The 24,645-nt window shown below is 35.9% G+C and overlaps 1 protein-coding gene across 4 annotated transcripts in view; it reads left to right on the top strand.

Annotated features, from left to right (window-relative positions):
• SHPRH (SNF2 histone linker PHD RING helicase) overlaps positions 1-24,645 on the top strand; it is a 61,892-nt gene that overhangs the window by 28,107 nt on the left and 9,140 nt on the right. For 3 of the 4 annotated variants that reach the window (XM_017813735.1, XM_017813736.1, XM_017813738.1), the window contains exons 16-29: positions 1,189-1,278; positions 3,505-3,612; positions 4,642-4,784; positions 7,636-7,809; positions 8,134-8,196; positions 10,453-10,678; positions 12,591-12,734; positions 14,023-14,124; positions 14,944-15,015; positions 16,767-16,955; positions 20,324-20,416; positions 20,968-21,054; positions 21,486-21,664; positions 23,745-23,825. In XM_017813735.1, the coding sequence (XP_017669224.1) occupies positions 1,189-1,278; positions 3,505-3,612; positions 4,642-4,784; positions 7,636-7,809; positions 8,134-8,196; positions 10,453-10,678; positions 12,591-12,734; positions 14,023-14,124; positions 14,944-15,015; positions 16,767-16,955; positions 20,324-20,416; positions 20,968-21,054; positions 21,486-21,664; positions 23,745-23,825 (1,751 nt within the window). The remainder of the gene's footprint in view (positions 1-1,188; positions 1,279-3,504; positions 3,613-4,641; positions 4,785-7,635; positions 7,810-8,133; positions 8,197-10,452; positions 10,679-12,590; positions 12,735-14,022; positions 14,125-14,943; positions 15,016-16,766; positions 16,956-20,323; positions 20,417-20,967; positions 21,055-21,485; positions 21,665-23,744; positions 23,826-24,645) is intronic. The other variant, XM_017813737.1, reaches the window with a different exon arrangement.

Genomic DNA, 24,645 nt, shown 5'->3' with positions numbered 1-24,645 from the left:
AAAAAAGCAGTGGTTATCTAAGTAACATCTTCAGACTTCTTGAAGAAATATTAGTTCTAAATTGGCCAAGATTCTCCTCAGCATAACCAGATATTTAAAATGTTAATGATAGATAAATAAGAAGTGATCAGTTGTCTCTTTGCTTGCTTTGCTAAATAAATTATTGTTTGATTATCTTGCATGTGGCCATCTGATGTCTCTGTTACGCTTCTTTGATTTTTCCTTCTCTTTTGTGACTTCCTGGTGGCTTTTTTCTCTTATCATAGCCATAGTAGCGTAAACTTGTTAAAATACTCACAACAGGGTTGTTAATTAAACTGTTTTACTGGATTATGCAATCCAATAAAGCTTTCCCCCCCCCCCTCAAAATACATGCTGCCTAATAATTGCTTTGGTAATAAAACTTAACTTCTGTTGAATGCTTCTCAGTCGTGTAGGTTTAGCTCTTAAGGATAACGGCAAACCACTGCTGGCCATTCCTCTTCAGTGGCTAAGATAGTAATAGGACAAAGATAGAGTCAATCCAGGAGGTGAGAGGGGTACAAGTTCAAATATAGTGGAGGTTATTAATATGAGTCTGTGGGAGCTGGTAGAGGTCTGTGCAGGTAGAGGTCTGGTTTGGGATACACAGGGTGAACCTAGGGAAGAGGAACAGAGTTGCCTCGTATTAATGATCAAGTTTATTTTTCCTAAAAATAAACAAAAAAGTCATGTTTTATTCAGTCATCTTTTATTTCAGAATAGTGAAAATGAGGCTCTTGGGATCTGGTATTTTCCTTAAACTTTATTTTGCTGTAGATGGGCTAAATTAATTGTTTCCTTAGAATATTCTAAAAGACATTTACAAAAGAATGTGCTCTGAAATAAATAATTTGTCTTCCATAATAGTCAAGGGCTGTTTTAATTAGTAGGGTGAGTATTTGATGACCTGGTATCAAACTTGCTGCTGATTTACTTTTGAGATGTTGAAAGTCTTTCATTTCTTATTGTTTCCTGTCTGAGTAAAATGAGGAAAAGTATGTTTCTTTTCTTTATAAGGTGCTTCCAGATTAACAGAGAAAAAATAAATCTAATTTTAAATGCATGCTAATTTCTTGCTGTAAGCTTTCATTGCTGTTCAAGCTTTTCCTGTCACAGATGTTGCAATGGATTTTTTTCATGATTGCTGTTGACTTTGTGTATATTTAGAGACTTCATTCTACACATAATTTGATGGAATTGTTGGCAAAGCACCCAGGAATTCCCCCAACTTTGCGTGATAGCCGACTTGCAGAAGAGGTAAGCAGAGTTTGTTTTTATATAAATACATTTTGAGGAGCACATTTTTATTTTTTGTTCTATTTTCTCTAACTAAGGAAATAACATTAAATGGCTTTAAAGTTAACTATGTACATTTCCCTTCAACTTGGTAAATTCATGAGTTGTTTAGAGTGTGAGATGAGAGCAGAAATGTCCAGTAAAATACTGCTGTTCCGAATGCTTAGTGGCCTCTGTTATGTTGTATGTTTTACGGAGCTTTTAATAATTTTTCTCTCTAAAATATTGCTTCCCTGTCCCCACAATGTTCCTATGAAAATCACTTACATTCTTTATCATTAACATCTATGTATCATCCTGAATTCCTCTGAGTCCTTTATTTCCTCACACTTTCTTTAGCTTTCCTCATTTTTAACTGCAAATAGTCAGAGTTTTCTCTAGGTGAAGTTTTTTATTTTTCTTAGGCCAGATGAGCAAATCACTGTGTATCATTTCCTGTGTTCATCAGCCTGTTTGACTATATCCTTAATCTTAACTGGGAAATATCCAGCAAAATAGTGGGATTACTCTTCCCGACTGGTTACTTGTAGTGGAAATATGGACCACATTTGGAAAGGAATGTCATTATTGTGGCATTATTTGGGTTGAAAGGGACTTGGGATGTCACTAGCTGAATCTCCCTCTCAGAGTAGGGTCAACATTGATTTCTGACCAGGTATCTCAGGGCTTTATCCAGTTGGGCCATTAAAATCTCCAAGGAAAGAGATATCACAACTTAGCTGAGTAACCTGTTCAGTACTTCATAATTCTCATAGTAGGGAAAAAAATTCACACAGAACATCCCAGTTATCATCATCGTGGCTAGGCTTTGCGAACGAAGATTTGGGAATGTTGCTCCGCACAGAATTCTAGCCGAAGTCGACCATTATCGTTGCAGTTTCCAACACCATGCTTGCCTAATCTAATATTCCTTTCCAACACCATGCTTGCCTAATATTCCTTTCCAAATAGCAGCTGTACCTTGTTCACTTACCATGTACTTCAGTAAAATACCTGCCAATCTAGGTGGTTTCCTTCTGGCTGCTGCAAGGCTGTTCTTTAGTACCCTCTAAGCCTCTCTCCTTGAAGCTGCACAGGCCCAGTTCTTACAACCTCTCCTGTTTTGCAGTAGTGATCAGTATCTGTCTTGTTATTTGGATATCTTATGGTATTTTATCATTTTTACACAAATTGTAGGTATGGGTAACATTTTTTTTTGTTTTAATGAGACTTGTTCTCTTAACTATTTAAAGTTTCTACCCACCTTTATAGAAACAATATAGAAATATTGCCTGTTTTTTATTGATCTGTAATTCTAGAAATTTTCAAAATGTCACCTTCTCCTGGCATTGTTATAAAAAAGGGGATTGGAAAATTTGTATTTTTTTTATAAATGTGAAGCAGAGGTGTTTTTTCATAGCTATCATTTGCCAGTAGCTCATCTAAATCCCCAAGAGTCCTGTCCACTCCAGGCAAACTGGGCTCTGTAACAACAGTATAATTATCTTAATAGTAGCAAACAAAAAGAAGAAAGACTTAAACACACACTAAAATGCACTAAATTAAGGTACCTAGTGAAATCAGTATGAAATTATGAAAGATAAATGTTACTTGTAAGTTGTTTGTTCATCAGTTTTTAAAATATGAAATAAACTGATACTGGTTGCATGGTGGAGGCATTTGTATACTAAGAGGGGTTTTCACTGTCAGAAGTAATTTCTACATAATTTGATGCACCTAAAAATAATGAAATTTAAGCCTTTCTTGTTATTTCATGACTAAGTTTTATATGTAGACAAGTTCAATTTTCCTGTTCTCAGATTGTTCTGAGATCTTTTTATTGTTTGCTTATTCAGCACAATACATTTATTGTACAGATAAGTAAGAATAGTGAGTTAAATTCCACTTCCCTTTTGTAATGCAGTGTGTTCTTTGGGCTTGTCTGTTGTGTTCTTTGGGCTTGTCCAAAAGTGAAGTTTCATAGTTAGCATCTTTGAACCAATTTGTCTTCTCAAATGGTTTTTGGGCTTACTAATAAATGCTAGATTCTAGAGGAAAAAAAATACTGCCAAATATTACAAATGAAAGTGGGTAGCACATAGGTAGCTAACCATTTTAAAACATTTTGGTAGCTGGGGATTTTTTACATTTTCCATTATTCCTCCTAAATATGATTTGTCTATAATTTAAGCTCTTATTTCCATACAGGCAGAACAACTTCGACAACATTATATGAGTAAATCCAATGCAGAAGTTGCAGAAGCCCATCAGGCCTTACAGCCAGTTCTTCAAACCATTCGGGAGCTCCAGAGAAAGGCAGGCACCTCTTAAATATTTTGTCTCTGAATTTTGAGATTTTTAAAAAATACTGTTTTCATCTATATATGCAGAACTCCAGCTGTTTATTATTTCTAACAGTTTTTTGAAGGCCTATTTGGAATGGGACTTCCCACAGGCTTACTTCACGCTTACCACAGACCCAAAACATACTCTGTGTTCCCCATATAATGAGGCAAACAGTACTTGATGAACAGATGACTTCAAACAGAAGTACATGGTGGGGGATGATTCTAGTAAAGTTTAACACCATTCTTGATTTTTAAATTAACTGTGCTTCACCCATAATTTAGGAAAATAAGGTATAGATTTGGGCCTTGGAACATTTTTGTGGTGTATCAGATGGTATTTCAGTTGCTTTCAAGGGAACTGATTTTTGGCATGCATTTAGTCATGGTGCTTAAGGCTTAATTGTGTTGAGTCAATATGACAGTTCAGATTTCAGAGAAAGGTGCAAACCCTTAATGAATTGATGAACACCTGAATTAAAAGGGTGGTTGTCATTCGCATAATAGTAAATAAATAATAAAGAAATGAGGACAAATAGCACATGAGGAAGTAAACTTACGCATCTTCTTTCACCTGTTAAAATTATAAGGTCACTGTTCTTGCTCTGTTAATTTCAGAGAGAGCTTTGCTTTCTCTCATTAAATGATCTTTTCGTCTCCTTCTGAGAGAGAGAGAGAAGAAGGAAACTTTGAGATCAAAATATCTTTATGTGGCTGTTGTCTGTAGATAGTCTTGGTGAATCTAACTCTACTGAAGCATTTTGAAGGTGTAGAAATAGATGAGAATGTAGAAAGTTTCTTAATCATGTGCTTACACTTCAGCAGAAGAGGGGCTATGTTTTAATCATGCTCTTAATCCTCCACTTTCAGGGAATTAACCAATCTGTTTGGCTGTGGCCTAAAGAGCAGTTAGGCCTAAACAGTCATTACGCCTCTGCTGCAATGATTAAATTGTTTCTTTGTTGAATGTTCAAGGATAAATCTATTCTTTTTCATACAGATACATTCTGGTTCTCCTTGGTGGTTGGATGTCATCCAGACAGCAATACAGTATGCCATTGATGAGGAGCTTGTTCAACGTGTACAAAACGAAATAACCTGCAACTACAAACAGCAGACTAATAAACTCTCCATGGCAGAGAAGTAAGAGAGTAACTAAAATAGGCTAATGAATACAATTAAGTCTGTTCGAGTCTTCTTATCAGTTTGCGCTAACAGTTGCAATTAAATAGCAGCCATTTTTGCTTCAGAGCATCTGGACTGCAATTATGTTTCAAAACCTGTCCCTGAAAAAGCTGGCTATATAGAAGACTTGGAAAGAAAAGTAGGAGAATTACCATTTTCTCTTAGATGAGCATTCTTTGAAATAATTTTCTGTATTATGAACTATGGTTTTACAGTCTTCTGTACTCATGCAACTGCTGATCAAGAAAGATTCAAAGTTTATTGCATTTAACCTATAAAAGAAATTGACTTGCGTAAATGGAAAGTAGGCAGACAATATCAGAAAATCCTTATGTAGCACCATAAGATAACATCACTCTCTTTCTGAGCAAAGAATTTTGGGTTGGTTTCCTGTTAGAGACAACAGTACCACTGTTTTTTGGGTTCAATTACAGAACAATGGATTCAGAAGGGACATCTGGAGATCACTAGGCCAACCCCCAGCTTATAGGTCCAGGCCTATGCTCATTCAACCCAATCAGGTTGCACAGGGATTTACCCTGTTAAGTTTAGCTTATCTCCAAGAAGGAGATTCAATAGCCTCTATGTGAAGTCTGTTTCTGGTATATGATCCACTTGTTGGAAATAAAGAAACATTAAAATCCTTTTATCTAGTTAATATTTCCTGTGTTGCATCTTGTGTGCAGTCTCTTGTCCTTTCACCAGATGCCTTTGAGAAATATTTGGCTCAGTCTTCTCTGTACCTTCCAGTGAGATAAATGTAGAAAGCAACAAGTGAGCATTCTCAGTTTAAGGTTGAATAGACCCTTTTCTCCCAGCCTCCTGTCATATGTTCTGTGCTGAAGCTCTGTAAGTTTATCACAGAAAAGGGAGACATAGGAAGGACAGTGCTCTCGTAGTTTAACTTCAGGCAATTTTCTCAGAGACATGAACTTAGGCTCTTAAATACAGTCTTTCTGAATGATGTTTTTAGTTAAATACATTTGTATTACATTTATTATATATAAATAGATGTATATAAATGCATATACATATGTATACAAATATCTAATGTGCTTATAAAATGTGTATGTGTGTACAAGTTTAAATACTTAAGATATGCACATTCAGTACATAAAGATGTATCCTCCACTATGATTATTCTGCTGTCATGATCCCCAAAGGTCACAATTTCTTGCCCTTGCTGCAGGTAAACGTACCCTTTACTTTTCAATACTTAACGTAATTCTATTGAATAATCTAAATAATGATACATATAGCTCTTTTTTTTTTGGCACAAGAGGCAATGGGCACGAACTGAAACACAAGATGTTCCCTGTGAACATCAGGAAATGCTCTTTTACTGTGAGGGTGATTGGGTACTGGCAAAGGTAGCCCAGAGAGGTCGTGGGGTATCCATCCTTGGAGATACTCAAAAGCTGTCTGGGCATGGTCCTGGGCAACCAGCTCTAGGTGACCCTGCTTGAGGAGAGCAGTTGGACAACACCCAGAAGCCCCTTCCGATCTCAGCCAGTCTGTGAGTCTGGATATAAACATTTCCTGTTTGAGTTTTCATTTGAGAATGATAGCATCACATTCTGGTCAAAATAAATAAGAGGACAGCATTGTTTGTATGTTCATGCAGAATTTGTATGCATATGCATCTATCTGTATGTTTGCCAGTGTCATACTGATTTTTTTTTTTCCTCAGTTGAAATTAGGTATTTAAACAGTATCTTCTTAAATTGTTGCTGCTTATAGGTTGTATAACTTTGGAAAAGCTATCTGCAACTCAAATGTTTATTTTATAAAGTAGGGATAAAATTTAATTCCTTTTCAATTTATTTTAGGATATGAGATGGCATCTTAAAAAACAGTGTCTTATCAAGTGTTACTGGTCAGTGGTGAAAGCAGCAAGTACTCTAACTGAATATAAGACATGATTAATCCATGGTATAATGTGGGAGATTTTTATAAAGCTGGTATTATTTGGCAACTGATGGTATTAACAGCAGACTCGTGATTGCAATTTACATGTATTTTCAGGCTACCTCGTTAGGCAGATTTGTCTATGTTACTTAAAAATGATATTACTTAAGTAGGTCATATTAAATTCCAGGCTTTAGTGGTGGTGTTAAACCTGTGCTTTGATCTCCACACTTTACAAAACAAATGTTTTGGATCAAACTTTCCTTGTGGTCTAGAACTACAGTCTTGTCCATGAATGTCAGACCTTGTAGGAACTGTGCACTTTCAGCAAGAGACCTCTGCTCACAGGAAAAACACAACATGGGAAGTGCTTAACTTGTTTTCGTGTTTCCACTCCAATTGCAAAAGACACCTAGGTTTTAGGAAAATAGTTTCCTGTTATGTCCATTTAATAATTTTAACTTTGAAACCTAACTTGCAGAATGAAGTATATTTTTGTGATGGGTGCATTTGTCTACTGTGAATTGCACAGGTGCATTGCAAATCATTTTGTTGGCCAACAGACACAAGTAAGACTATGAGTATGTGCAGTTGTTTACCTTTAGTAGATTTGCATTGTGGACCAGAATGTTGCGGGTTGGTGTTCACTACTAATATTTGGTCCCATCTCTCAAGTCTTGGGAAGAATCTTTCTATTCTACAAATACCATCATCTCTGGGCATACTATGGAGTGATTTCTGACAGCATTACATGCAGTAATAATAAGCATTTGCTTATGATATGAACTTCATATGTTGTCCTAGATTGCTATTTAGCTATTTTTCTTCCACTTTAAAACATTTAATTAAGTTTGGATTTGGTGACTCGGTGTACAGTTATTTCCCTTTGTCTTTAAATCAGATTCCGTGACTGCAGAGGCCTTCAATACCTGCTCACAACCCAGCTGGATGAAGTGAAGAAATTCCAAAAGATTGTAAGAGAAGCAGTGAAAAACTTAGAAGGGCCTCCTTCTAAGCAGGTTATTGAGGCTGCCACTATCTGCCATTTGCGACCTGTTAGACTTCCACTCAACAAGTATGTCTTGAAAATGGAAAATATACTTTAGAAGTGGATTATTAAATTTTCCTTTATTTCAAATAACACGTTGAAGTCTTGATTATGTAATCAGGGGTTGTATGCACACAGATATCACAGATCCATTTGTTAGAATCATGACCTTTGGTTTTATTCCTCGAAAATCTTTTCCTGTCAGTTATTTTATTGAGTGTACATATGACAGTTAATTTGTTCTTTTTTAAGGATTTTGTGTGGTTTTGTATGTTGGAATAGATATATGGTAATTACGTTGGTTTCCAATGAAATTCTGAGTGCATCCATTTTCAATTTTCTGTATTGCAGCTGTGTCTTTTGTAAGGCTGACGAATTGTTCACAGAATATGAGTCGAAGCTCTTTATGCATAGGTAAGTTCATAGCTTTACAAATTTATCACTTAGAAAAGTGAAAGTTGGATTGCTTTATGTTTTCTTCTTGAAGTTTTCTGAAATAACTTTATGAACTAGTTACAGCAACTTCTTGCTAATGGCCTTGATAAAGGTTTTATTAGGTTTAATTTTCTGTGTAAATGTCATTTGAACAAGCTGTGTACAAGGAAGGGATTTATGTCACTTTCTATCAAGCTGCTGTAATATGGCCATACATTTGAATGAAGTGTTGAAGTGTTCAGAAAGTGTGTGTATAAATACAAGTATGCTAATTTAATACTGTGGTGGTTTGGGACCACTACAAAAATCCAAAATCCAATTTCCAGGCTTCCCCCACCCCTTCCCAATATTTTATCTCAACACCGAAGAGAAATTTTCAGGCACACATCTCTATGGGGGAAAGGGGAAGTATATATACATTTATTTTACACAGATAAATACTATACAAGCTAAAAGTAACTATATATATATTATTATACACTTCTATCAGTCCCTTCAAGCCTCTCCCTTTAAATTTAGTCCAGGAAAAGCCATTAGGCTGATAGGTACCCAGTCTCTCTCTCTCATGGAGTGTTCGGGGAACCTAAATGCTCCCACCACCAACCTCCAGCTATTTTCTGAAGTCCTTTCTTCCTCACGAAGTCCAGGAAGATAGCTCTGAGTCCGTCCTCCTTGGTTCCCTGTCAGTCTCTGCTGTGTCATTCTCTCTTTCACTCTCATACCTTAGTTTGTAGGGTGCTGTAGTGTAGTCAGCTTATCAAATGTACGTGTCCTGGAATTTCATTCCTCCTCTGTGTTTTCGATTGTCCTGCATTTAAATCACAGCAGGACATCCTCCGGGCCTGCCTCTGGTCCATCTCCAATTCCGCATGGGGTTTTTTCTCCCCCTGGCACTGAGCTGCTTTTGTTATCAGCCCGTCTCTTTTGGCTCAGCTTCAGAATACTAAGCCTCGCATCCACTCCCACTTAACAGTGAGAGGGGAAAAAGTTCCTGCTCAGCTTTTGCTACAGGCGTTCGGTCCAGTTATGAACTGTCCTGAGCTCTGCAGTCTGGCTGGAAAGGGGGGGAAAAGAGGGCCTGGCCTCCTCGCAAGGAGTTTGCCTCTCTCTCCCTCTTACCTTCAGGTGTTGTGAATCCCTTCCTTCACAACACACGCTCACTTCAATGCTGCCTCCAACCCTGGCTTAGGCAGAGTTGTGGGGCTGCAGGGCCCCCCTCCCTCCCCACAAAGGGGGAAGAAGGAGGCCCTGCCACCCCTGGCCTTCTACACCCACATACAGCAGCAGACACAGACTGATTGCCAACCACTTCTGCCGGTCGTGTATATATGATTTTTCAGCAGGAGCAAACAAGACGAACAGTGATTGGCCCTCCAGGGAAGACTGCCCTGGCACCCAATCACCTCTGGGCCCCCCGGCTTCCAGGGGGAGCAGTCTCAAACTATGACAAATACATATTCTTCTGTGTGGAAATATTTATTTGCAGTCCAGTTGCAAGTGGTATAATACCATCCTCATTCAATGTTACAATGAGAAAGGAGATCTCAGACAGGAATGCAGCTGAAAGAAGGGTGACACCAGCACATGGTGTGAGAAGTATGCATGGTGGACAGTATTGAGAGGCATAGATTACAGTCCTTTGCATGCTTTCTCTTTTACTTTTGTCTCTCATATTCCTCACAATGTCAAAACTGGATTCAAAAGTCTTGAGGTCAATGAGAAAACATTTTGAAAAGTCTTTACTAGTGGGAGCTCTGTTACCTCATGATTGCTGGAATCAGGAAACATCAGCGTGTTTCTAAATCAGCATTATTTGTCAAGGAGTGAAATGGGAAGCTGTAATGTTCTTAAATAGTGCAATACACAGCAAATTTTGTGTCAGAGTTTAACTGCAGGTCTCGCTTGTATAAAAGGCCAGAATTGATTTTTTTTTTCCTTAAATGAATATGACATGAATAACTCCTGAAAGATAATTTAGATGTTTAAGCCTTTACAAAAGCTGGGGATGATTTTGAGCTGACAAAAATGGTCTTATAGTGGTTTCGTTGCTGATACTGAGGTCACTGTTCAAAGCAAGCTTTTGAGGCATTGGGTAGTCAAACAACTGTTTATCCTTGTTTGGTTTGCATTATCCTTTAATCAACTACTAGAAGGCTGAAATAGATGATGAATAAGTAGAAATGAACGTGTAAGTACAAAATCAGTGATAAGTGCTGTACTGGGTTTGTTTTTAAGTGTTAAAGGCCAAATGGCAATATTCGAGGAGATGATAGAAGACCAAGAGGGGCTTGTTGATGACCGTTTGCCCACTACAAGTAGAGGACTGTGGGCAACCAGTGAAACTGAACGTGCCTTGAAAGCTCTTCTCTCCTTTGCCAAAGCTCACCGAATGGATGTTAGGCTAACTGAAGAAGGGAGCGTATTCCTGGAACTCTTTGAAGCATGGAAAAAGGAATATAAGGTACAGTAAATGAGATGGTGACAAACCAGTTGTCATTTAATTTATTATAAACAAGTTGAAGCTGAATATTAACACATCTAAATTGTATGCCTGAAATTAGGCTTTGCCTACACCAAGCTTTTCCACAGTGCTTATTACAGGATTTGATTCAAAATGGTTTATATATGATTTGAGTTTCTAAAAGCTATACCGGCAACTAATCAAATTACTAAGCAATATAATTGCACCTATTAAGACAGTATACAGATATAATTGTGTTCATCTGTTTACTTAAGTCAGAATGTAGCAAGACTCAGCAAATCCAATGTTATTCCATTCTGTAATTCAGTTTATCTTCAGTCTTGTGCTAGCTACAGATGTACTTTCACTATTGCTTTATTTCCTGGATCTTGTTTACTACACAGTGTAACCTGAAATAATTACTTTCCTGTTTGGATCAGAGAGAACTACAGAAGTGCCTTTCTTTATATATCCCTGTGTTTCTGTGTTTCCTTGCTTTGAATACATACTGGTGATGGAGATGGGGGAAGAGCTATTACACACAAGGCTCTCATCCTGTCTTATAGCTTAGGTGTAATCAAACGTTTTCTCTTGAACGTTTCTCCTTCTCATTTTCAATTAACACGGACATCAGGTTCAGTAGAACACACTTGGTACACTAGTGCCAGGTTTATCGATTCTTTTGTACTTTCTTCTGGAATGTTGGCGTTTTGGGTTTTTTTTATTTGTGGATTTTTGTGTGGTCTGACATCAGCGTAAATTCCTGTTCCTTGGTGAGTTTATGTCCATGTGATCTATCTCCCAGGCCTGCTGTTTCATGATTCTAGGAAATCAACAAGTTACCTAACTTGCTTTTTCCTAGGAGGTTTTGAAAAAGCAAAGATGCTTATTACTATCCAAGAATTTAAGCATTTGTTATTAGCTTTAATCTATAGAAGAGAAGGAGAAGATACTCTATGGAGTGATTTATTTTTTGTATCTTAGATTAACAAATGATATTCGGTCTGTCTTTGTTTTTCAACAAACTTGGTTATGGATCACCTACTTCCTCAAATTGGTAGTGCTCATTAGGAGTAAAACTTAATCTGGATCTGCCTCAAAAAATTGCTAGTTTACAGTGTAATACAGTGCAAAAGCTTTATAAACAAAATGATGTCTCAATCAGCATTTAGGTGTCTGGTAGTTAAAGTTATTAAATGCCTAATAGGGTTGTGCTGCTCTCACAAGGTTAGGTCACTTGCTTATGGTACCAAAATGCTGATTGGAGAATAATGACCATTCTCATGACTGTTCCCATGTTTCGTTTTTTGTGTCCTCGGCTTGTAAGAGTTGACAAAAGGAGGAGGACATAAAATAACTAGTTACCAAGGCATTGCTATGTGTTGGAAATTTTCTGCTGCAAGAAAGGACACAGTCCCTTCATGTGCCTTTACATGAGGGAAAAAAAGATGGGACTAATATGCCGATGAGAATAAAATAGTGTCATTATGATTCCATCTGTAATATACTTGGAAATGCTGATTCAATGGTCTGTACTACTGTAATCTACATTGAGCTACAAGGATGATACTCTGTGAAATAAGCCTTATTTTATTCAACATTTGTTTAGTCTTGCAAGAGATTTGTTTCTGACTGTTAAGTTGCATTAGTTATTGTAATACTAATAGTTGTAGAAGAAATGAGAGACAGCTATTTATAGTTGTTTATACAAAGGGGTTGGAAAAGAAAACCGACAGGATGATGTCTATACTGTTTGTTTTCCTTCGTGGTTTGTTGTTGTGGTGGGTGAATAATGCAAAGAAATATTACCCCTTCCTCCAAAAAAATTCTCACATTTTCCATTGTATGGCAAAATCACATAAGAGGAACTCAACTCAGTTCTGCTGTTGATTTGTTTGGGGTTTTCTTACAGTTACTTCATGAATATTGGATGGTACTTAGGGATCATGTGTCTGCTATTGATGAACTGGCAATGGCTACAGAAAGACTGAGAGTGCGTCATCCTGATGAGCCAAAACCAAATCCACCAGTTCTCCACATCATAGAACCACATGAGGTGAAGTACTGTGCAGGAAAGAATGTGTTTTTTCTGAAAGAACCTACCTCCTACAAAAATAAAATCTGTATCTTGATCTATGTACAAGGTCTATAATATATACCTCTCGTTCAATTTCAGAAAGGGTTGGTGGAGTATACAGGTCCTATATCAGTATATGGACATTTTTGAGCTTGTAACTCTTATTTTGATATATTTTTGTTGGCCTTCTGACAGAGTGGCATTTTTCCAAAAGCCTGCTGTCCTTCAAGCAGCAGGTAAATAACTCTGGTACCTTTCAGTACAATTGTCCAATTTTCCAAGCTGATGGAAAATTAGATTGACCTGATTCCTTACCCATATTGCTACTTTCCACAAGGACCTGTAAAACAGCAGTGAACACCTAGAAGACAAATCTTTTTGTCAGTATTTCAGTATGCTCAGGAATTTCTGAGCTACATCTGAGAGACTTTCTGTTCATGATGATAGAGAAAATGCTGGGTTGATTTAAACTCTTAATTTATTTTTTTTGCACAAAAAGAAAAATGTTCTCACTAAAAACATTTTGTATTTTGTTTCAGTGAGATTGAATGTTAGATAAAAGTACTTCTTTCTGTAAGGAACTAGATATTTCATCTGTGTGTTGAAACGATTTTTAAAACAGAGCACTTTGCTTAACAAATATGTAACAAAGTTTTAAGAGTTATGTATGTATATGCAGTCACAAAAGAAACACCCATTGCTTTGGCTTTCACCCTTCAGTTGCCTCCCTCTTCTGCAGTATTAATAACTACTCCACTATCAGCTGTAATTAATCTAAAAAGAAGTCAGTTTTATGTTTGTGTCTTTGTATAGGTTAAATGAAAAGTGTAAACTTCTGAGAAGTATAAAGAAAATAATTTTTTCTTACACATTGTTTTTGGAATGAGCAGTTGAGTCTAGGATATATATGGCTGTAAGAAGATAGATGATCAATTCAAAAGAAACTTATAAAAAATAAGTGCTTTTAATTTGATTTTGTCTCTGTAAAGAAACGATAATGCAAATAAAACGATAAAAAACATTTTTCTGTACTGCGTGGGTCTCAGCCCATTCACAGTGCTGTGTTCATACTGAGTGCAGGAAAGGAATAGATAATAATTTTTGCTTGGGGAGAAGCACATCTTAAATTTACACCATGAGCTGTTCTTCTGTCTGTCCCCAGTAAATTATTCAGTTGAATTTCACCAAAAAATTAATTTAAGCCTTATTCTAAAACTTTACTATTTTTTTTTCCTTTGTTAATACGTGTTTAATACTGTTTTCATAGGTAGAGCAAAATCGAGTGAAACTTCTGAATGACAAGGCAGTTGCCAAATCACAACTTCAGAAGAAATTGGGACAACTTCTATATCTCACTAATCTGGAGAAAGTAAGATTAATGATTCCATGGTCTTTACCCAAACGATGTACTCTGTTTACCCAGTGGAAGAAACCTACCATTATTTTTATTTAAAACTTCCATCTTAAAGAAATTGTATTTTCTGTGAAGATTTATTGCATATTGAAATTCAGTGTGTTGTTCTTTGTGTTACTGTGTAGTCATAAAATTATTTATTCCATTATATATTTTGCTTATTTGCTATTACACACTGAAAAAACTATGAACTCATTTGAGATGCTTAAAATTTTCATTAAAATTAATGGGCCATGTTTAGTAGAGGCTTTATAAAATGATTTAACTTTCCGCTTACCTTTGCTATTTTACCAAGAGGTTACCTTCTTAAACAGAACAATCATGTCTGGAGGTTAAATAAGTGTAAAAAAAATCAGACAAACCCCATGTATTATATGTTATTTTAGTCATAGTGTTCAAGTACAATTATGTTTAAGTAACACAGATTAAGCAAGGATTTAATTGTTTCTACAACATGTAAAGCTGATAGAAAATATGAGGAATTTCTTATTTGAAACTTGTATTTTACTGGGATTTTTCAGAGTTGTTGTAGAGCTGCAGCTGCTATATGAGGGACTGCAAAATGAAAAGTGCTCCTTTTACTTACCATCAGTTGCATATTTTTTTAACTTCTCAAGATGTACTTTATTCATTAATATATTTTTAATTTGTTCACACAGTAGGGTTTCTTTTTAAGGACTTCATTATTCATTTTTTTGTAGAAGCTTGTTTTAAACATAGAATAACTTCTTTTTTGTTGAAACACAAAGTTGATATTTTTCTTCTACTTTATAGTCTCAGGATAAAACTACTGGGGGAGTTAACCCAGAACCGTGTCCAATCTGTGCTCGTCAACTGGGAAGACAGGTAAGATACTTTGTCAGCAGGTTTTAACTTTAGAACATCTTTACCTACAGCTGAATCAGCAAATTTTTAGCATCTGATTTAAAATTAACATTATATTGAAACAGGGGAAATAAGCCCTTTCCTGTAATGTACCAACCAGACTCTCCCGCTGACATAATGTCTTGCTCAGATGCAAGCACCACTACTGCCTTTAGCTTTTGACATCGGTGCTTAACTGTTCCAAAAATGTGAGTTCCTGATTGTTTTATAACCCTGAAGTTATACTTTTGTCAGAAACATTTGTTTGCCATTTAGAAACCAATAGATTGAAGAAATAGATAAGCTTTTTGTAGTATACTGTTCTATTTTACTGTAACTGCTCTTATTGACAGTATTTTTTATTTCTAAATAAATGGATATTACCTACTTAAACAGTAGTAAAACCCAATAGGTTAAAGACTGGCAATCTGTATTTCTTTCCCCACCACTTACATGCTGAACTGTGAGAGTTGAAATTTAAGTGGGACTTAATCAACGTCATAAAATACAAAACTATAGTTTAAACTTGACTTACCATGCATTAGGTAAAAACATGAAAGGACTCCTGTACAGTCAAACTAAATTGTCTCTTTTTTTTAGGTAACTATTTTAAGGTGGTTTAGCTTCTGTCTACTTTATAGATATCTGTAAGCATGAACTGGTGTCCTACTGTGTTTCCAAAATCCCCTCTGTGCTTTTCTTCCAAGGGTAGTACAGGTTTTTACAGAGAACAGCTATTTGTCCTGTTCACTGCCATTATGCTTTATCTTGGAGCTGGATGAGCTCACTGAAAGGGAAAATAGTCTTTTCTTTTAACTTTCTTTATCTTTTCTTAATAGCGAGACTGCTGTAGATAGTAGCAACCTTCATCTTGCAAGGAACTTTTAAAATACTTTGTGTCCTGTTTCTGCATGATTAAAAGAACTTTACAAAGCTTAAAAGACCTTCTGCTTGATAATCAGTTGTTTAGTCAATTCCCTCTGCTACTTGGTCCAGCGAAATCTGTTTTCTTTTTCCTCTTAGAATGGCCTATCGAGCAGACTAGTACAGTGTAAGATACTATTTCTGGGTGCAAAACCACTGGTCTACAAATTGCTTCTCTGTTACAGAATGTCATAGCTGACATGTAGATGTTCTAGGCTCACAAAGGAGAACAGCTTCTGCAATGCAATCTGTTGTTTAAAATGCATTCTGTCTAAAAGAGATTAAGCCACTCTGTTCAAAAGATGTTGTCTAGGATTTAACAGTAGGGAAAAATTAAAGCACTTTATTTACAACTTACTTAATAAAGACCAGCCTAATATGAATGCATAGGTAAAGACTTTTACAGGAGGCCAATGCTAACATTTTTGTAATTTTTTAAAAATTGTATAAATATTTAATCTGCATGCTTAACCTGGGCATTAAGAATCATCATTCATAGAAATGAAAGACTGTAATGTCTTCACTGAAGTTCAAAACTGAGAAAATGCAAAAAATGAACAATAAATGCAGAAAATTTCTGTGGATCATGAATCTTTCTGTGCTGAAAAACTTGGAAATTTAGGCTTTTTAGCAGCTGGGATGCTAAAAATTCTAAAATTCTTCAATTTTAATCTGATGAATGTCATAAAAATAAAGCAATTTCTCTATGAAAATGTAATTTATCATATATTAGTACACTAGTTTTCTTTTGAATTGATCCAAAACTGATACTGTGTTGTGTTGGGTTTTTTTTATCATTTCCTACATAGTGGGCAGTGCTGACATGTGGACATTGCTTTTGTAACGAGTGTATAGCCATCATCATCCAACAGTACAGCGTTGGCACCCGCCGGAGCTCAATTAAGTGTGCCATCTGCAGGCAGACAACATCCCATAAGGAAATATCATATGTCTTTACTGCAGAAGCTGCAAATCAGGAGGATGATATTCCTGTAAAGGTGCGTTGTTTATAGGAGCTGTGTGGTCCAAACTTTCAGCAGTGCATATTTGTTTCCTTTTTTTGCATCCTGCACTTAGGCAGACAAGTGTACTGGATAGTTTTATACATAGGATGTGTAATGACAAAACTTCTAGACACAAATGTGTAGGAATTCAGTCCTGATTGCGCTGTTTTATCTACTTTTCTTGTTAACAGGGGGTTTTCGTTGTGTTAAAGGCAGGGGTGGAGGAAGAGGCAGCATCTCCATGAATCTTTAGCAATACTGACATAGTGCATAGGTACATTTTTGCTTTGCATGAGTATGTTATAGAATCGTGTTAAACAAAAAAACCCCTGTGGTTATTGCAGTTGTGGAAAAAATAGAAGATTGTGGACTAAAATTAAAGGTAAATGACATATTGGTAATATTTTGGTTTAAATGATACTGCTGTCTTTAATTAAAATATGATTATAATACAGCTGGATATACCAGTCTAATCTGATTAGAGTAGTTAAAAGTAATAACTAGTTGTGCTGACAGACTTCCGTGGTATCTGTGCAAGTTTCTTCAAATCTTGCAGGTTTTCTAGGGTCACTGGCCTGTATTGAAGACAGTTGCTACCACATTCACACTAGTAATTTCAGCCACTCGGAACAAATGGAATTCCATTTTATGAGTAGATGCTTCCTAACTAAAATGATTAGATTTGAAGTAGTTGACAGTATGTAGCACCAGGGGGAGTAAATAGGCTGTATTTTTGAAGTGCTGCTGCTTAGAACCTCACTTCATGCAAGGCTTTTTACATGTTATTTCCTCTGAGTTTAGAGATATCACTCTGTTTCTAACAAAATTCCAAATATGTTTCATAAATTACATTAAAAAATAAAATAACTGGAATAACAAAATTTCATAAATAGAACACAGAAGGAACCTGTCATCTGCTGTCCTGCATACAGGGTTGTAATGTTTTCTTGAAGTATTTCTGCATCAAAAACTTCGAAAAAAAGCAAAAATAAAGCAAAAATATGAATTCTTAGTGAATTCACATGATAAGGATCATTCTTAGTTCATGCAAAATTAGAAATTTATGCTGTAGCTTCATGTACTATCAAAACAAGTAGCTTTGTTAAAAATAAAAATTTCTACCTCATATTCCTTTAGGAACAGTTAACAAAGAATAACTTAGTATGGTTTCTATAGAATACCGAGGTTAAGATCAATAACTTTCAGTATTTATATGAAAAGTGTGTGATTTATTCAGTGTTTTTATTTTAATCTAAGCTTTCTTAATCCCTCCAGTCTCTTTCAGTATTCACTGTCTCTTTCTTTGCATCTTACTGTTTATTGTACCAATACTAACCATCTTAAGTTAATGCCTTAAATGTGAAAGGACTACTGTAAATGGGAGCATTTTATACTGAGAGATTACTGACATCTCTGCGTGTTTTGGTTCTGTGAAAGTTTCCTGTGTCTGGTCAGTATTACAGTGGATATTGCTAGCCTGTCATCTGAGACCCTTTGTTAGAGGGGAGTTTTGGTTCTAATGTGTGTTGTTCCATAACTCATAACTAATTTCTTTATAAATATTCATCTTGATATTCATCAAAAAGACACTGATTGTATAGGGGTAATGAGCGGGATAACTTTTTTTAAGAGAGACTGAAAACTAAGGGCTTATAACAGCAAGGGTACTTTTGTCAGTTTCATCTCTCCATGAAAATTGAGAACAAAATTGAAATTTTTGTGTGTTGTGAACCAAAGCTTTAGTCAACTGTTAGTTCAATAAGTCTAATATAGTTTGTCTAATATAATGTAAGCAAAGGAACAAAGAACTTTGCACACTTAGTTCTCCTGTTTAAAAACTAAAGCAAAAAGACTGTGACCACTTTGATCATTGTGCTGTTCTTTTCTTTGCCATGGTTCCTCTTACGGATCTGGTACAAAGTCACCTGAGCGACACCTGAGTCACAGGAATCTGAAGGGTGGAAAAATGAACAACAGTGGCTAAAGCTATCTGTTAAGCAGGGAAAAATAGGACCTGTGATAAGATCTAAAACCAGTCTCTGAGGAAAAGACAGAGCAGATTAGCCAGAACTGTCATCTGAATCAGAGATGAATGGTATCGGAAAAGCACATAAATGACCCTAGAATTATACAGGAAGTACCAAAAGTTAGTCTCTAACTCTCTCCTAACTATAGGTATTTATGATTGGCAGGCAGCTGCCATAGGGCTGCAAATGTGTCATCCTTTCAGATCATAACACCTCCCGACATTAATTGTCCATCTGACTTTGGAAACAGTGTTAATGTCTATCAGGTGCAACAGAAATTACATGGAAGAAAGCTGGCTTATTTTTATGTCTGTGACATAGACATTTCCATTATTTCTATGTCTGGAATCCCTATGGAAGACCCTGGGAAATAAAATGGTACTGCTTATTGCAGCCTATGGTACAACAGTCTGCAGAAAGTCTTTTACATGTATTTCTGGAGCATTCATTTGTCTGCCTAATGTGTGAATGATCAAGCAACCCAGCCTTGGTTCCCAGCTTGTGCCTAGACTGCTGACATCCTTCCCAGCCAATTCTGCAAGCAGCGTGACTTCAGTAAATTTGATCTGTCATTGTTGCAAGCCAACATAGTTAATTCAATGTTCAAAAGACAGGTGCAGACAGAAATAAAACAGTATTTGTCCAGCTGAATCTAGAACAGCTTGAAATTACTATGCATGTAGGAACTAGCAAGAAATTATAGGCTAAGGGGAAGAGTACATAAATCAAAGTGGACAAGAAATAGAATATAATATTGGAATAATTAAGCACTGAAATACTTCTGAATGCAGAATATGAAGATGTTTTCATTGCAGCGCACAATTCTTCAAAAATTATTTATATTTAGACTTTTCTTATTATTTTAAGTATAATTAACAAGCTTCATAGTACTGAACGTAAGTTTGGTGTTGCCAGAATGAGAAACAAAAGCAACAGAAAAAACATTGGGGTAGATTTTTTTCATAGTCAGTTTTCAAGAAGTGTGAAGGTAGGGAAATTTAAATGTGCATTTGGAAGATTCTCTAAAGACTGTGCCACTAAGTTAAGACGCAGGAGGCCTAATGAGCATGTTTGGTGCAACTTCTGTTCTGCCTCACATAGCTTCACTGTTCAGTGTGCTGCACATGCTGTAATACACTGCTGATCCTATAGCAGTGCATTATAAGGGAGAGATAAAAAGAGTTCAGTGCTACTTAACCTGCCCTTCCTCCTTTAAAGTTTTTAAATTTGAGTAGGATATGTAAGACACCTAATATAACATCATTTAATAAAGCCATGAATATGGAAGTTGTTTACTATCCTACTTTTCTAACGCTCTTCTTTCACTTTTCAAAGGGAAGTCACTCCACCAAAGTGGAAGCTGTGGTCCGAACACTGAAGAGAATTCAATTTAAAGATCCAGGGGCTAAATCCTTAGTTTTCTCAACGGTATTAATCATCATTTTCTGTCTTGTCTTTGTGTGTGTGAGTTTAAAGTATTCATAATATTTACAGGAATTAGTTTAGCTACTAAAACATTGAATCACTCTCTACAGCCACTTGATTGTTTTGAGAATTTGTGGGGCAAGTCATGTAACTGGGACATGAGCAACGATCATAGTCAGCAGATGTAAAAACTTGTTTCTTTAAAGAGCAAACACTCAGTTTCGTATGGAAGTGTTAGAAATTCTAGATATTTTTAAATGTAATGTGCAGATATTTTTGATACATTGTAAAACTGTTTTTATGATGGCTGCCAATTTCTTTTATTCAAGCTGATCTTTTTAATTACGTCTTACTTAGTTTTATGAAAGATTTGGTTCCTAGCACCAAAATATTTATTTCTTTTTTTTTTAATTGCAAATGCTAGTATTTTGAAAAGGTTTTTAATCTATTCTCTCTTAGGGAAGTTAATTAGTATTTTTTAGTTGTCATTGCTGTTTGTAATGTTGAGTTACTTTTATTGTTGTGTGTTTTTGTTTCGTTGTTTTTTTTTACAGTGGCAAGATGTATTGGATATAATTTCAAAAGCTTTGTATGACAACAACATGATTTTTTCTCAGATCAATGGAATTAGTAAATTTCAGGTACATAAAGGATATTTTTATTATTTTCAGTGGGAAAATCATAGTTCATAGAAGTTAATTTGATCCTTTTACTTCATTGCTTCATTTGAGAAACTAAAAGAGCAGCAAATTTATTTGGCAAAAGCTTGGATCTCTAGCTCATTAATTCTAAAAATCATAATCACAAAAAGCCCCAGTTTAAAGCTTTTGAAGCTAAACTGTACATTGACTTTTGAGAAAGAAGCATTGGCCTGTCTGTTAAGGATGAGACACACTGATCAGTGTTGCGAGAAATTCATGCCTTCCTGATATCTGTTGAGTATCTGTTCTGGGATGAACATTATTTCTCTGGAGCCTGTATTAGCTGCTATAATTTCTAGAAAATATAGTCATATCCTCCACACTCTTCATTGAGGAACTTTTGTCCCACTGCTGTGATGTTTGCCTTTTAGGAAAATCTTTCTGCATTTAAATATGATCCCAACATCAATATTTTGCTGCTGCCTCTTCACACTGGTTCCAATGGACTAAACATCATCGAAGCAACTCACGTTCTGCTTGTGGAACCCATTCTGAATCCAGCACATGAACTACAGGCTATTGGCAGAGTACATCGTATTGGCCAAACAAAGTAAGATTTAAAATTATGTTGAATGGTTTAGATATGGTCCAGAATAGATCTGCATACTGTAATCAGAATAAATCTAGTTCACCGAACTTCTCAATTTTGGAGATGGGGTTATTCATAGGAACCCTTGTTTTAAAGATAATCATAAAAGGGACAGAAAGATTAAATTAAAACATGTTTGCTGAAAATTCACTGTGTATTTTAGGGAGTTTTGTGCTGCAGGGGTAAGATGCAGAAACAAATTGCATTTGGACCATTTAGGAAGAGTGTAAGCTCTTGAGTCTGAAATTCTGAAAAACCTTGTTCAGCTGGTGCCCTGTTTTATGTGTGCCATTGATGCCTTAGTTTTTAACTTTGAAGTTCTGCTTGCAAACATGTCCAGAAATATCTCAGCTTTGCATCTCCAGGCAACTCATCCTTTATGTTATGAGGATAAGTTCAGGCATGGCCTGAGTTTCCTTGAGAGGGTCCTTCTAACTGGTCATTCTCAGCTCCAGATTAGGAGCCAAGTAAATTGTTGGGGGTTTTCTGTTTGCTTGTTTTGGGGGGATGTTTGGTTGGTTTTTTTTCCAAAAAGAACTTTATAGCACACTCACTTTACAACTGATTAGTTTTTTGAGTCACAGTTCTGCCCTCATCCCCATCTAGATCTCTTTGAAGATGTTAATGAGTTTGCATATCTCTTGTTTGTTTCAATGTTGTTGATTTTACACGTGTAGTAGTGAAGACTTAACAAAGGTTTTGGAACGTTTGTCCTGAACATATAAGATGTGTATGTTTTTCATTAGGTCTCATGTCACTTGAAAAAAAAATTAAAACCTGGAACATCAAGGAGAAAAATAGCTGGAGTTAATTCTGGAATAATAATATTCTAGAATAATAGTGGGGTTTGTGTTCTGGAAATAAAGGCAAAGAGAGGACACGAAGAAACATGTATGTGAAAGAATGTTTATGAACAGGTGGATATTTGTGTGTGTTGGTAAAGATTTTGAATTAACTGTGAGGGCATAGGGAAGATTGATTGCAACAGCCTGGATTGTAATTTTACATGATGCTGGCACAAAAGGTCTGGCAAAAGCTTTGCAATAAAAGCAGCAAGAAGGTACTGTACCTTTTAAGAATTAAGACTTCAGGAAGGCTTATTTGAAAAAGGGCTGTGTTCTAAGTACAGTGAGCATAAGGGAATACTCCTGTATGCAACTATTACCACTTCAGTTGAGTTCTTATTTACTTCTCTTTTTTTGGGGTAGACCTTTGCCTATGAATCCCAAAGTATTCCCCCTGCATTCTTCTGTGAAATGTTACCTGCCAAAGTTTCAACTGAAGATATGAAAACTGTCTAAGCACTTTCAAGGGCTCTTGTCTCAAAAAATGTTTATGCTGGGGAGCCTGGGATGATTTTTCAGTTTTATCTTTGGAGCTGAGTCTTTTCCATTTCACTTTCTTGTGCCTGGCAGGTTTTTCTTATTACTGCTTTCTTTCTGAAGTTTTATTTCATAAATGGAGTTGTCATTTTGTGTTATGTTTATTGACATTTTTGGTTTTGTTTTACCAGTGTTTACAGTTCCGTGTTTACTGACTACAATTACTGACTTTTTTAAAAAAAATTATAATATTTTACTGTCTTCAAAAATAATATTGTTAAAACTCTGGAAATCAACTTTAATAATCCATCACACTGAGCTCTTGTCTCTTGGAACAACTTGTGGCAATGCAGGATGAACATTGTATATCACCAGTGGGCCAAAGTAATTTCTTTAGGCTCTTGAGGAGGGTTTATTTGTAGTAAGGACACAGAAAGCAGAACTTTGCCCAGCATCTGCATTAGGATTTTAGGTAATACAGCTTATATTCATTTAGTATGTGGTCAGCCAAGTGAGTGTGTGCTCAGGGAGGCACTAAACACCCTGAAATGTCAGTGGAAGTTGTTAATCACCTTTAAGATTTCTTTCTTAAAATAGAGGCATTTTTTCAACATTCTTACAAGAATTAGTGTGAGACAAAATATGGTTATGAACTTCATCAATAACAGTATAACTTCTGCTCACTTATGGTCCTGTTTTCTTTTTTTAAACACATTCAGATCTACCATTGTTCACAGGTTCCTGATAAAAGCAACAATAGAAGAGAGAATGCAGACTATGTTGAAAACTGTAGATAGAAGGTATGTGTTGAATTTTTTAAAACATCATTATTACACTGAAAATGAAAAGGTGATTCTCAACCATACTTTTATTATAGTTAGGCATGCATACCTTTGTATATAAAACTCAGCTGTTCTCCTTCAAATTGCTGTGATTGGCAAAAAAGTTTTAAGACTTGAAAAATTTTAACCTGGTTCCAGTAACTTGAACCTTGAGGTATTTTAATTCTCTGGAAAGTGTTTTGGTAACGTTTTATCTTATAAAAGCCCAATTAATAAATTATGTGTTATGATTCGTCTTTTCACTGTACGTATTTCCGTGAGTATAAAAACACTGCAACTGATGGAGTAATACTAAGCCTGCCACTGGAGCAACGGCACGTGTGGTGAGCTCTAATACAGGCCATGGATTCTTCCTTTCATTACCTTTAAGTTCTACCAAGTTAGTCCAACGGTGCTCTGTCACACTGGTTGGTTTTGCAGTCTGTGCAGGCACTGCCCAGATGCTAGCTTATAGATCAGGCTGCTGTGTAGACACAGAAGTAGTTTTCACTGTGTTTATCCTTACAAAATCTATAAGCAATGACGGACTGGGCCTGGACTAAAAAGGGTGTTCTTTATGCAGAAAGTGTAAGAGGTTTGTACCTTTTATATATTTTATACGCATGATAAATCTAGGAGGAGGCCTTAGTTTAGGGAAGTTTTGCTGGTTAGAGATTATGAAACTAAAAATGGATGTGCACATCTTTGGTTGTACTTATGAAAGATTTCAGTTTTAGCTTTGGAAGAATGATTTATTCGGTTTCCATATCTGTGAAGTAGCACTATTTTACATATAAAA

The sequence above is a fragment of the Lepidothrix coronata genome, unplaced genomic scaffold (genome assembly GCF_001604755.1).
Source record: "Lepidothrix coronata isolate B3197 unplaced genomic scaffold, Lepidothrix_coronata-1.0 Scaffold42, whole genome shotgun sequence".
In the NCBI taxonomy this organism is placed as follows: domain Eukaryota; kingdom Metazoa; phylum Chordata; class Aves; order Passeriformes; family Pipridae; genus Lepidothrix; species Lepidothrix coronata.
Note: the sequence above shows the minus strand (reverse complement) of the source record. Positions and strands in the feature narration are given on the sequence as shown.